Source organism: Phaenicophaeus curvirostris, chromosome 1, assembly GCF_032191515.1.
Source record: "Phaenicophaeus curvirostris isolate KB17595 chromosome 1, BPBGC_Pcur_1.0, whole genome shotgun sequence".
NCBI lineage: Eukaryota > Metazoa > Chordata > Aves > Cuculiformes > Cuculidae > Phaenicophaeus > Phaenicophaeus curvirostris.
The window spans coordinates 71,802,634-71,815,542 of record NC_091392.1 but is presented as its reverse complement, the minus strand read 5'-3'; the positions used below and the strand labels follow the sequence as shown (position 1 = coordinate 71,815,542).

At 44.3% G+C, this 12,909-nt stretch overlaps 1 protein-coding gene across 3 annotated transcripts in view; it reads right to left on the bottom strand.

Moving 5' to 3' along the window:
• Positions 1–2,923, bottom strand: part of ST8SIA1 (ST8 alpha-N-acetyl-neuraminide alpha-2,8-sialyltransferase 1) — a 126,368-nt gene extending 123,445 nt beyond the window's left edge. For all 3 annotated transcript variants that reach the window (XR_011337889.1, XM_069862697.1, XM_069862710.1), the window contains exon 1: positions 2,631–2,923. Coding sequence is in view for 2 of the 3 variants with exons in the window: in XM_069862697.1 (XP_069718798.1) it covers positions 2,631–2,866 (236 nt within the window). In the remaining variant the exon portion in view is untranslated. The remainder of the gene's footprint in view (positions 1–2,630) is intronic.
• Between the last annotated feature and the right edge of the window lie 9,986 nt (positions 2,924–12,909).

Here is a 12,909-nt window from a genome sequence, read left to right as displayed (position 1 = left end):
AAGGCAAAAGGGAATAGCACTTCTGAGGTTTGAAAAGTATGTTTTGATTAAGTTAATTACAGATATATTAAAATTTATCCTTCAAAACTGCGCAAAAGCAAAAATGTTTAGTAACCAGAATATGCCAGGAGGACTAGGGAGAATGGCAATTAATCTTATTCTTCATTAATAATATATTAAAAACCACTTAATACTAGGCTATTATGGAAAGCATATTCCTTCAAAGCCCGTACGCAGGATTTCTGTGAAGCTCTATACCTCCCTTCCAATTAAAACAGAGACTCGCATTCATCTCCAGTTTACAGTAGAAACTGAATCTGGGAGCTTTTACAGTGCTCTTGTATAAGAGACTCTTGGCAGAGTCAGGCATTGTTTCTGTTAATCCCCTCACAATATACAGCAGCTTACCTGACATGGACTTCAATTTCATAATCTTCTACTGATATTAAGAGAAGCAAATTTACACAGCAAAACCAGAGTTCTACATCACAATTATTTGACTGTTAGGGTAAATGCATTTCATATATCCAGTGCACATTTTCTCTTAAAAACTTTAAATTTATTGAAGCAGACCGATTTAAATCTCATTGTATTTAGTGCCGCAGCAACTCATCAAGACACACAGGCAAGAAACAATAACTGCTTTCATTGCAAAAGACTCTCTTCAATAGCATCTCTGAGATAATCACTGTGCTTAGAGAGTGGAAAAACATATGGCCAAACCCTCTGTTTGACAAGCCACACGGAGTTTTTGTTTCTAAACCATGTGGTGGAAGTGGTCTAAGACCTGCTTTTCAAGCTGAAGCTCCAGCAGCGTTATCAATGTTCAAACAACATTTTGTTTACAAACATGAAAAAATAATGCATCAAACTTTTCCTATATCACCTGTCAGGGTAATTTTTTTAGAATCTGGATTCATCTACCCCCAAAAATGGGAATCTGTGGCACAACATGACTGTGACGAATTAGTATCTGAGAAGATCAGCCTAGTTTCTGGTATCAGTGTTTTAGGAAAGAGATCCTGCATCTGTACTTTATTGCTAGCTCTTTAATAAGGCAGGACTTCTTCCAGGCCTTTCCAATGACAAGATATTAACACACACCTGCTTATCACCTCACATTGCTTATATTTTCAGCAAGCTTCAGGGGCTCAAGGAAGTATGTGCTTTTGAAGAACTGAAAAGTTTCTGTAACCCCAGCAGACAAGATATTAAGCAATCACATGCCGGCACCAGTCCATGACAGAGACAAGTTGAGTTGCCTTCAAAAAATACTGAAGGACATCAAATAAAGCTGTAAACCACTTTAAAAGAAAAAAAAAAGAAAAGAAGAAAATAAATCCCTTAGAATTTGGATGTCATTCATTCTATCATTTACTAAAGAAAAAGAGCCTTTTTGCAGGCAATTTCATTACCATTAACTCTTATCTTTCATTTTCTGCTTAGAGGAAAGGGAATAAAACCAGCTTCCCTCCAGGAACGGGAAGGAAATCTGCCTCTCTTCCAATTGTCTGTATTTTACTCAGGCACAACGAGAAAACTTCGAGGGGATGGAAATCTCCACCGCACATGTTTTTCAGCTAGGGTCATTCAAAAAAATCCTCCCTGCTGCAGGGACCTGCTTCTCCAGCGCTATGAGCTGAGGCTCTCTGACTGCAACGCTCCTTCTCTCCCGTGCAGCCGGGGAAGGTGAAAAGGGCTCCAAGGACTATTCGCCATTTCCCAGTCGCGTCAAAAGAAAAGAAGAGAAAAAGGTGGCTTTTCACATAGGTTCTATAATAAACTGCAAAGGGTCAAGGGCCAGCGCAGAGGTTCCAAAGCACACCTCGGACAGAGGATGCTGACACGAATAAACGCCCACACGAATTTCCCCTCGAGCATCACGGGGAGATCCACAAGCTCGGCTTCCTCCGGCAACACGCAGGGAGTCACAATCCATACGCGAAGCGAGCCCCTCGCTTTGTTCGCAGCCACAGCGGCTGCCGGTGCAGCTGTTTTCCAGGAGGCGAGAAGCATCCTATTGTGCACCCAGCACCGCAAGCCCCAGCAACCTCATCCCTCTCCTGGGAAAGGCATCCGAGACGGGTTTATTTCCCTGCGAGGAGAAATAAGCCTCCAACCCCCGCGCGCAGCCCCGCAGCGACAGAGAGACCCAAAAAGTTTTGCTGGGCAAGAGGGGTCCAGCCTGCCTGTCGCCCGCTGGGAAAAAAAAAAACAAAGGGTCGGGTAGGGAAAAATAAAGTTTGAGGCTTCGCAGGGCGGGGAGGGAGCCCGGCTGGAGGGGGATCTCTCTGCCCGGCTGAGGGGCTTTGTCCGGCTGGGGGTGACCCTGCCTGGCTAGGGGTGACCCTGCCCGGTTGGGGATGTCACTGCCCAGCTGGGGGGGTGTCCCTGTCTGGCTGAGGGGGGTGAATTTGCCTGGCTGGGGGTGTCCCTGCCCGGCTGGGGGTGACTCTGTCCGGCTGGGGTGTGTGTCTGTCCAGCTTGGGGGTGACTCTGTCCGGCTGGGGGGTGACTCTGTCCGGCTGGGGGTGTCCCTGCCCGGCTGGGTCTCTCTGCCCGCTGCTCCGCGCATCTGCCCGTCCCCAGCCGCTTGTCCCCCGCTGCCCTTGGGCCGCGCACGGCGGTACCTGAAGAGGGTGACCGCAGTGTGGTTCCTCCTCCACGCCTTGCCCTGCTGCAGCAGCACCCCCTGCACGATCTCCTTCTCGTCGGGCAGCCGGTACACGGGGAAGACGTAGAGCCAGCACAGGACGAAGACACCCAGCGCGCTGGCCCCCACGGGCAGGCGGGTGCGCGGCCACTTCCACGCCATCCTCCTCCTCGCCCCGCAGCGCCGCCGCGGCCCCGGGCCCCGCTCCAGCATCTCAGGCCCGCGCCATGCGGGGCTCCGGCTCAGCCCCGCGCCCGCCGCCCGCCTCCATCGCCGGGTCTCCTGCGGGGGCCGCTGCCGCCGCGCCGCGGCTCGCTCCTCTCTCGGCGGCGGCTGCCGTCCTTCCTCACAGTCATTTGGTCCCTCGCTTTCCCCGCCAGACGATGCTCCGCCGCTCCCACCCTCCCTCCCTTCCTTCCTCCGCCTCCCGCCGACCCCTCCTCTCTCGCTCGCAGCCGCGCTGCGGGCGGCCCCGGTAAATTTCCAGCCCGCCCCAAGACGCCGGGAGAGGGAGGGGAGCGGCGGCCGGAGCCCCCGGGGGCCGCGGGGGCGCAGGGAGGTCCCGCACCGGGCTCCCACCGACCCCCGGCCGAGCCCCCCGCCGCGCCCTCCTCCGGCGCGACCCGGCGGACAACGCGGCCCCGGCCCCCCGCGGCCCTCCCGGCGTCGCCCCCGCTCCGCATCCCCCCGCGCTCAGCCCCGGGTCGCCGCCAGGAGCCCGGTGGGTGGGAGAGTAGAATCATAGAATCATAGAATAACCAGGTTGGAAGAGACCCACCGGATCATCGAGTCCAACCATTCCTATCAAACACTAAACCATGCCCCTTAGCACCTCGTCCACCCGTGCCTTAAACACCTCCAGGGAAGGTGACTCAACCACCTCCCTGGGCAGCCTCTGCCAGTGCCCAATGACCCTTTCTGTGAAGAATTTTTTCCTAATGTCCAGCCTAAACCACCTCTGGCGGAGCTTGAGGCCGTTCCCTCTTGTCCTGTCCCCTGTCACTTGGGAGAAGAGGCCAGCACCCTCCTCTCCACAACCTCCTTTCAGGTAGTTATAGAGAGCAATGAGGTCACCCCTCAGCCTCCTCTTCTCCAGGCTAAACTACCCCAGCTCTCTCAGCCGTTCCTCATAAGACCTGCTCTCCAGCCCCCTCACCAGCTTTGTTGCTCTTCTCTGGACACGCTCCAGAGCCTCAACATCCTTCTTGTGGTGAGGGGCCCAGAACTGAACACAGTATTCGAGGAGTGGTCTCACCAGTGCCGAGTACAGAGGGAGAATAACCTCCCTGGAGTAGGCAGAGAGGTGGTTTCCCAGGACAAGCCAAGAAGAAGCGGCGTTAGCCACCTACACCCAGCTGATGTGTAGGTTCCACCGGGAACCCACCGCCTGCCCCGCAGGATGAGGCTGCCACATGCATGGCCCTCAGCCCTGCTAAATCCACAGAAAGAGTATCATTTCATGCCAACAGGGTGACTCCAGAAGAAGAAAGCACCTCTCTGAGGTAATCAGGTAGGCTGAAATACAGGAGACATGTCCACCTTTCTCTCAGAGAGGATCTGAGGCAGTTCCCAATTTCAAAGCCCAGTCTCCAGCCCTTGGCTATTGCATAAAAGGCAAATTCAGCCTGGGCTGATACTATCAGTTTGTGTTCAGTGTTTCCAGACACACCTATCAGATCCACTGGGGACCAGTGCAACCTCCCATGTAACCTTAGGAACAGCAGGGTGTGAGGAAGTAGCAAGATGCTTTCCAGACTTGCGTACTCACAGGTACGTGCGTACTCACAGGTGCATGGCTACTTTGAACACTTTCAGGGCTGAGTCATAACTAAAGGATGGCTTCAAGCGCTTTAAACCTGGGAGACCCAAAGTAGGAAGGAGACACCGCCAGGCAAAATTTCAAGACCAAGAGTGATCTCTGCTTGACTCAAGGCATGTCTGCACAGCACAACTTGCAGTGAGGTGTCAGCCGTGGTGTGTGATGAGGGGGGGAAGTATTGCCAACAGATCCGCTAAAATAGTCTGAGGCACAGTGATGAGCATCAGTAGTTAGGCACCTAGCAAAGGGCGGCAAGAGAAAAACCTGTGATTTAAGATTCTCACCTTAGCAATTAGACAAACAACTTTACGTTCCAAAACAGACAACCCCAAATTCCACAGCTCCTTGTGCAAATGTTCTGAACTTCCCTTGGACTAATGATTGAAGGAAGATTTGAAACAGGTTTTGGATGAAGGAAAGAAAGCAAGAAGAAAGTTTGACGGATAGTTTAACATGTCCTGATTGTAAGGTAGCAGTAAAATAATAGTAAGTACTAGCTGGCTGTTTATAGAACATTGTCAGCTAGAGTGCCCAAACAGATGGTACTTAGTTTCAGTAAAATATGAGATTGGAATTCCCAATGCCCTTTTGGTGCTTGAGAAGAGGAAAAGCATCCTCTCCTTCATGGTGTGTGGCTAGTAGAAATATATGCCGATTGAAAGAATATTAATATCATGATGTTTAATGAATAAAAAGAATGCAGAAACTTGTAATTGCATAAGAAATGCTGTTTTCATTCATATCTGTCCTGCTAGAGCTTTCTAGAGTATTAGAGATGTTTTCTCTAGACAAAATGGGAAAAGAAATTGAGCAAGGTATTTGGGCCAACCTCTGACCAAAAAAACATTTTGAGCAGGGTAAATATTTTCATTTCGGTGAGGAAGCTGTTTACCAACATTAAATAAACCAAAATCTATTCAGTCACTTAGATCTAAAACAAAGAACCATTCAATCTCTGGAGAATAATTCAAAACTCATAAAAATGTTTTTTAAAAAAAAATTGAAATGTGCAAAACTATGTCCCAAATTAAATTCTTCCTCTTTGTTCACCTTTAACTGAGAAGAGAGACAAACGGGAGGCTCGGTGTTGCTTGGGAAACCAGAAAGTGGAAAAGCACAAGAGAAAGTAGTAATGACTACTGTTCTTTCACTGTCTGAACTGCTTGCAATGAAGTCGAAATAAAACCAATACAATTATTTGTTAATTTCTTGAGTTGACTGGTGATTAGCAAGCTGCCCAGGGAAGTGGTTGAGACACCATCCCTGGAGGTATTTAAAAGCTGTGTAGATGTGACACTTAGGGACATGGTTTAGTGGTGAACTTGACAGTGTTAGGTTTACGGTTGGACTTGATGATCTTAAAGGCCTTTTCCAACCTAAATAATTACATGATTCTGTAATCTCTCTCAAGGTAGCATAAGGAGGGATTATTTCATTAATAAAGGGCTTTTACTCTTGCATACTGGGACACAAGATTTTGGAACATCTTTTATTTGTAAAACTGTGAGATATTCCTAAGCCTTTCCTCTTCTTTCTTCTGAATATATTTTGGCATGAAGCCTCCTGGCTGCTCACTGAATTTACCACAGTACATGCCAGCCTAGTGCCATGGCAGTAACCCCATTCTCATGTCCTGTGTGCTGCCCTGTGGATCCTGTTGGAGCCAGGTGGATCAAGACAGAAATGAGGCAGCCTGTTACGTTGCTGCTGACTTGTCATGGAGAACTGAAAATGCCTGGCCTCGTTCTGCTCTATTACAGGAATCACAGATACACCAGGACAAGCTCATACCCAGGTCTTATACTCTGTAGTCAAATCTGTTTCTAGGCAGCGTTATCAGTCTCTGTCCTTTCCTTCTGTCAGTCAGCCCTGAAGAGAAGCGCACCAATGCTTTCCACTGAAGATAATGGTTCCAAGTGGAGAATAAATGGGAGGTAAGAATAAACTGCTAAATATGAGTCTTACTTACAAGCAAATAGTGATGGTTTGCAGTCATTGAGAAGATGTAGAGATGCAGTGATCGACAATCCATGTCTTTAATTCAAAGCATAAAATTCAAATTCAGGTACAATTCTTCTCTGTTGCACTCCGTTTTAATCAGAACTTGAGTGCAGAGATTTAACCTCATCTCCATTATTCTGGTCCCAGTAAGTTCCTCATCCAGAAAGGCTAACTATTCTAGGCATAGCTCATATGTAGTCCTAATACAGAAAAAAAAAATGTTACTGAGAGATACCTTTAAAAAGCAGCACAGAGAAAAGCAGTAAGTGAGAGCATGGATTAACAGGCATCTTAAGCATTCAGTAGAAATAGTGTGACTATCCACTGATCAGAAATTTAAACAGTGTTGTAGTTTTCCCGGTTTCGCTCTAAAATGCATCGGCAGAACTCCTTTCCCATTTTCTATTGCCTGTTTATTTTCTACTAAACTAAGCAAAGACTTTTTTTCTCCACTGAGGGCAGGTAGATCCCTGACCCAGCCGCCCTCCCTCTTCCCGGCCCACCCTGTGGCTGGAGATGACACCCTGCCCAGCCACTGCCCACCGGGAAGACTTTTCCCAGCACTATAAAATAGGACCTCCACTCTTCCTTACCCCTGGCCCCAAATGTGCATGAAGACCTCAGCTGTATTTTCCACAAAATCCAGTTTTTGCCTGCTTTCATTTAAAGAATCCTGCACTCCTACAAGCATCCTTTGATACCTTGTCTTTGTTTCCTGCCCAGACCTCTCACTTCCAAAATAAGAGGGCTTTTCCCCTTCACTTCAGCATCCCACTCATTTTTCACTCTGCAGAATTCAGCAGAGGAGTTGCACTGGAACCGCCTTTAGGCTACAGCATCCTTTCACTTGATGAAAATATTATTATACCGTATACCTACAAGGTAAATCTGTTATCTTCCAAATGCACTCGGTTACCACTTGACTAAAATACCTTGCTTTAAACTGTGCCCTTGATTCTCCAAGTATTTCATGCTCCATTAGTAGAGTCAATGTGAAGGGTGGAGTTGTTTTCTAAGGAAGAAGGGAGCTTAAAAAAAACCCCAACCATTATTACTAAACACTGAATGGCAGCTATTATTCCCCACTGCTATAAATACTCAGTGCTCCTTTGGTATGTGTTTTGACCAAATGTACAACAGCAAAATGTTCAGAAATCGATGTCTGCCTGAGATATTATTGTAGGTCAGCTTTTCTGTGGTGTTGCCTTTGAACAAGCTGATTTCCCTGCATTCCTTCTATTAATACAGTTTGAAAACCTGACATCTGAATCTCACTCTGTAAGAATAACACAAATAGCCTTTATGAATGGATGCAGAGTTGTCCATACAAAAACCCACTGGCAAATTCCCATAACGCTTCTTCCTATCAGGATTTACTCTGCAGCTTTGTGAAAATCACCAACAAAAGTGTATTCTCACTAATAAAGCACTTTAAGCCCTTGACATAACAGGTGGTTTTATGTAATTCTTTTGGAGGGGGGAGAAATATAAATACAATATTGAATTAATATTCTTGTAAAGACATGGTGTCTAAAAGCTGATCTTTTTTCACCTGGCTGTAACATTTAGCCTTCAGGGAAAAAAAATATTACTAATTTTGCCACATTTTTTCCCCTCAGCTGTCACTCTTGTAATAATACCATTACTGTGACAACATCTACAGTCATCCTTCCAGCTGCAGAGAGGAGTCAGAATGCACAAGGAAGAGGCATAAAAGGGGAAAAAAAGGATCTTACTAATGAAAGGCAGAGTTCATTCTCAAAAACAGAGAACCTCTTTTATAAGCAGTCTTGAAAGGACTTTCAAAACATATTTTTATGTGACCAGTGATGTTAGCTGGTAGCAACATGGAACAAGAAAGAGTGAAAACACATAGGACTAAGTAACTGGGAATGTATCAAGCCATTAGCCACAAGCACTTTGCTTTTCAGTTTTGTAAGGAAAGAAGTTTTGCTTACAAAAAGAAGGAGCCCAGGCAATTTTTGACAACTTTGCCATCAACGCTGAATATCACTGCAGTATCTCCTGGAAGGCCATAAAGCACAGACCTCTGTTCTACAGCATTGGTTTCAGGATACATCTTTGGCAAGTTTTAACATATTTAAGAGTGTCCATGAAAGATATGGATGAGCAGGATCACCATTAAGGTGAAGATGAGTAAGTACAGTGAAATTCTGAGTGACATGCCTGCCATGTGCACTACAAGAGGCTCCCTTTCAAAACCAACACATATCTATTCACAGTGTGCATCCAAATCATCCTTTCATATCTATGATACAGGTATTCAGACAATTGGCATACTTTTATCAAATAGAAGTAGATGCATTCATAAATCACAGTAAATTTATTACAGTCCTTAAAGGTTTTGACCTTCAGCACAACTGGCTCCATAGGTCTGCCCTGTCATAACAAAGGGAAAGAAATCTCTTTCCAGCCCAGACCACTGCAACGGTTATTACTGAAAAGCATAAGAGTCTAGAAGCAACTCTAATTTTAGAGCATACTTCCTCCAAACTTGGACATCAAATTCAAATAGCTGTAAAGCTGTACTGAAAAAAAACTACAATGCAAGTTTGAACATACATTACTGGAGACAGATGGATTCAGCAGCCTTTCTGAATTCTCCCACAGGGGAAAGTACCTGCAAACCCACTGCTGTGAACCTGAATCCCTGTGCAGCTCTGAGTTGTCTTTGCTAACAGGGCAATCTGTGCTGAAGTTGAGGGGTTTACTCACAAAGAGAAGGGCTACTCAGAACTGCAAGGGATTAGTATCAATTATGTATTAGAATTGTCATGCCAAAAGTATTGTGGCTGGAGGGGGCCTATTTTATTATGCACCATTTAAAAAGGAAACAAACTGCATGTAAAAGTACCAATGGAAGATGCACGTACAAGTGCACACAGACTCCAAGCACATCTCCTGTTAGGAAAGTTCCTTTTCACTGGGGACTGAAACAGATTCTGACCTCATGTTTGACATTTGCTGAAATTTCGATCTGAGCTGTGGCTGTCAGGAAGCCATCATTCATAATTTAACATTGTTTAATAATGTCTGTTCATGTGAAGGTCATGTCTGATATAGAAAGGGACAAAATAAATTTGGTCTCACAAGAAGCAATCCCCCTGGACTAGGATGAATTGTATGAAATAAAAAAAAAGGAGAGAAAAAAAATCTTGTTAATGTTGTAGCTGTATATTTTATTCCCATAACAAATGATCCTTAGCTCTTAGTTGGGAGAAACATGAATTTATGTGAGGCATCAGAAGTTTCCCTCTGTTTCTGAGACTAGTTGAGAATTAACAGTAGGCCTAGATGATGTGATTTATTCAGTTGTCCTCCCTGAAAAAAGGGTGATGGAGAAGTGGATGGAAGCAAAAAAGGTGACGCAGAAATGTGTTTAAAAAGAAGTTTCAGCAAGGATGGCTTTATACACAGGAACTAGAAACAGTACCACTCTTGAAAATTAAAGTAGGTCTCAGAAGTTTGGGCTTTTTTCCAGAAGAAAGTTATAATTACCCTTACCCCCATTTAACTGGGAAAACAGAGGCAGACACCTGAAAACATTTGACTGATAACTGAGCTAGATTTATAACAGAGGCTTCTTCAAGCCTAGTCCAGTGCTGTAGAACACACATTGAAGAGAAATTCAGCTTGTACTTCAAAATCTTGGATGCACTGACAGTTAATATTAGCAAAGTGCTTCAAGATTATTGTGATGGGGATTTTTAAGGTCTCTTAAGTTATGCAGCATCACTTCATTTAGACCCAGACAACAATTTGAAGTTTGGTTAATGGGCAAACAATAAGGAAAATGCATTTCCTCACAAATACAATGAAGATAAGAGCAAGGCTCAGCACAGAGATTGTCCACCAAAGGACAGAGATGAAACTTGAAAAAAAACCAAAGCATTATTTTTCATGCTGGGCGACAATACAAAGTGTTAGTGAAGGAAGACAGAAGCATCTTGTGACTCAATAAGATTTCTCACACAGCGATCTGCAGTATCATGCAAGGAGAATGTGAACATCATCACTAGAAGTTCAAGCAATCAAGGACTTGGGAACCATTGCTTGTGCAGCCTGCATGTTTCTCTGCTGAATTTCAGCTGTACTTTGCATCCCACACCACAGCAGCTCCTTCACAGCTGTCAATAAACAATGTGACTCTGCCAGCACTATCCAGGCTATAGGGAGTCCAGATTCAGAGTAAATTTTAGCCCTGGAGCTTTGTTGTGCTTATTTTTCTCAAGTTAGTTATTCAAAAGTGATTCCTTTTAAGAACAATTGAAAGGCCATGCTTTCTCTCTGTTTCAAGGTTAGTCCTACAAAACATTTGAAAGGGAAGGAAATAACACTTTCCTCTCTTGAGAAGAAACTAAGGAGATGGATTACTTTGTCTTACAAAATATCACACTGTGGTGTCTGCCATCTAGAATGCAAGTTTCACAAGCCATTAATTCAACCAGATGGTGGTGTAGCATCTAATAGATAACATAAGCTGGGTGGGAACATAAATATCAACAAAGCTTTTTTTTTCTTTTCAGACACAACATACTTTTCCACTTACCTATTCACTTTGCGGGAAACATATCAAGCAGTTTTATTTATATTTTAACAGCATTGCACAAAGAATAATTTTTGGGGCTTGGAAAGAATAGCAGAAATGTATACCAGAAACGAAGCAAAGAACAAAATCTTTGATGTGCCATTAAGCAGCCATCTGTTAACATGCCCCCTTACACCAAGATGACAAGTACAGTTGTACTATCAGTAATATGATCTCTGCTGAACTGGAAGGGCCAAAATACAGGTTGGGATGTAAAAAAATACAGTCTGAATGCCAAGCATTTCAGATACGTTATTGAGTGTCATTCAAAAATCAGTTAAGAAGTCCTTATATGCATACTATGATGTCTTTTGTGGACTCGAAGATTCAAACAAACTGGATATCCCTGAGAATAGTTGAAAAAAAAATGCATTGTGAAGTGCCACATAAAATCTGTTCCACAAATGAACACAGAGTGGCCCTTCCCCTTAACTGCTATATATATTGAGCAGATATGGAAGGGAAGTGACTACCCGTAAGGTCCGTATATTAATACCTACCATAAGTAGCTTAGAAAACCACAAAAGAAAGATAAAGTTGACTGACAAATTTAAGTGAATTTCCATTTTCTCTCTTTTCCATGTTCTTCAGTTGCAGCAGGCCAGACAGAATTGCTCAACCACCACAGGGAAGCCTGTGCTCATGAGGTTCCCAAGCCAGCAGTGTCTGAAAAAGCTTTGAAATGTAGGCCACTTAACTGAACTGCAAAAAATCCACCAAGCTTCTTGATGTCAGGACACCAGGAAGTTCTAAGTTGCATTGAAAGCTACTATTTATAGTTAACATAACCACAAACTGCGAAAAAAAAAAAAAAGAAAAGAAAAAAGACGGATCTCTCTTTATAGAATTGTGCCTTTTCGGAGAAGGAAACGGAAATTTAAACATTATCCATGAATCCTTAAACAGTGGTTGCTTGTAATCTCAAGATTATAAAAGCTTGGTTTAGATTTGTCTTCTGTTTCCAGGTCATGAATATTAACAGAAGCTTTCAACTCCTGTAGTGGTTATTTGGTGGTGGGTTTGTTGGTGCCTGCGCTGGATGTCCGTGAAGTTAATCACCCACTTTCTATTCCCAAATGAGAGAGGAAAGGTGTGTCAGAGAGGTTACAACATTATTGGTTGCTACAGCGCTCTCCCAGTTCCAGGAGTCATGATTTATAACAGCTAACTTCAGAAACGGATGAAACCTGTCCTTGGAAAGTCCTGAGACAAGCTCAATGCCTGATCTGCAAGCCTCCAAAGGGGACCAGGTGATTGAAAGGGTGTGCAGGCTGCGCGCTGGCTCAAGGCTTAGAGGGGGATTTTATCTTACAGTCCTAGCTGCCACAGCTTTATGACAATAAGTAATATTTGACATTGAAGTGTCCCACTAATAGCAGAGGAAGCATTTCCAGAGGCTGATACTACGAAGTACAAAACTGGATATCAACAATCTTCTTCCCTTCAGAGGGAAGGAGAATGCAAGAAAGGGTTTTTAGTAGGAAATTGTGCTCGTACGCCTGAGATTTGTGGCAAACTTGAAAGCCTCTCTTCAGCAACAAAAAGAAAACACAACTCTGCCCACATGTAGTTACATATTGTGGATCCAACTGTCAAAATACTTCCACAGCTGAAACCTGGAGGAGAGGAATACTCTTCATTTTTGTTGAGACCTATTGTGAACAAATAATGTGCTGTGTTTTGAAGTTACAATAATTATAAATGCCAAACATCTTGCAAAGTCTGCAATTTTTTTCTTCTGCAGATTTTTAAAATCTGTAAATGCTGAATAAGCAGATAATTCCCCAGGTGGAAAGTTGGGAGCTTCATTTGTATGTATTTGTATTT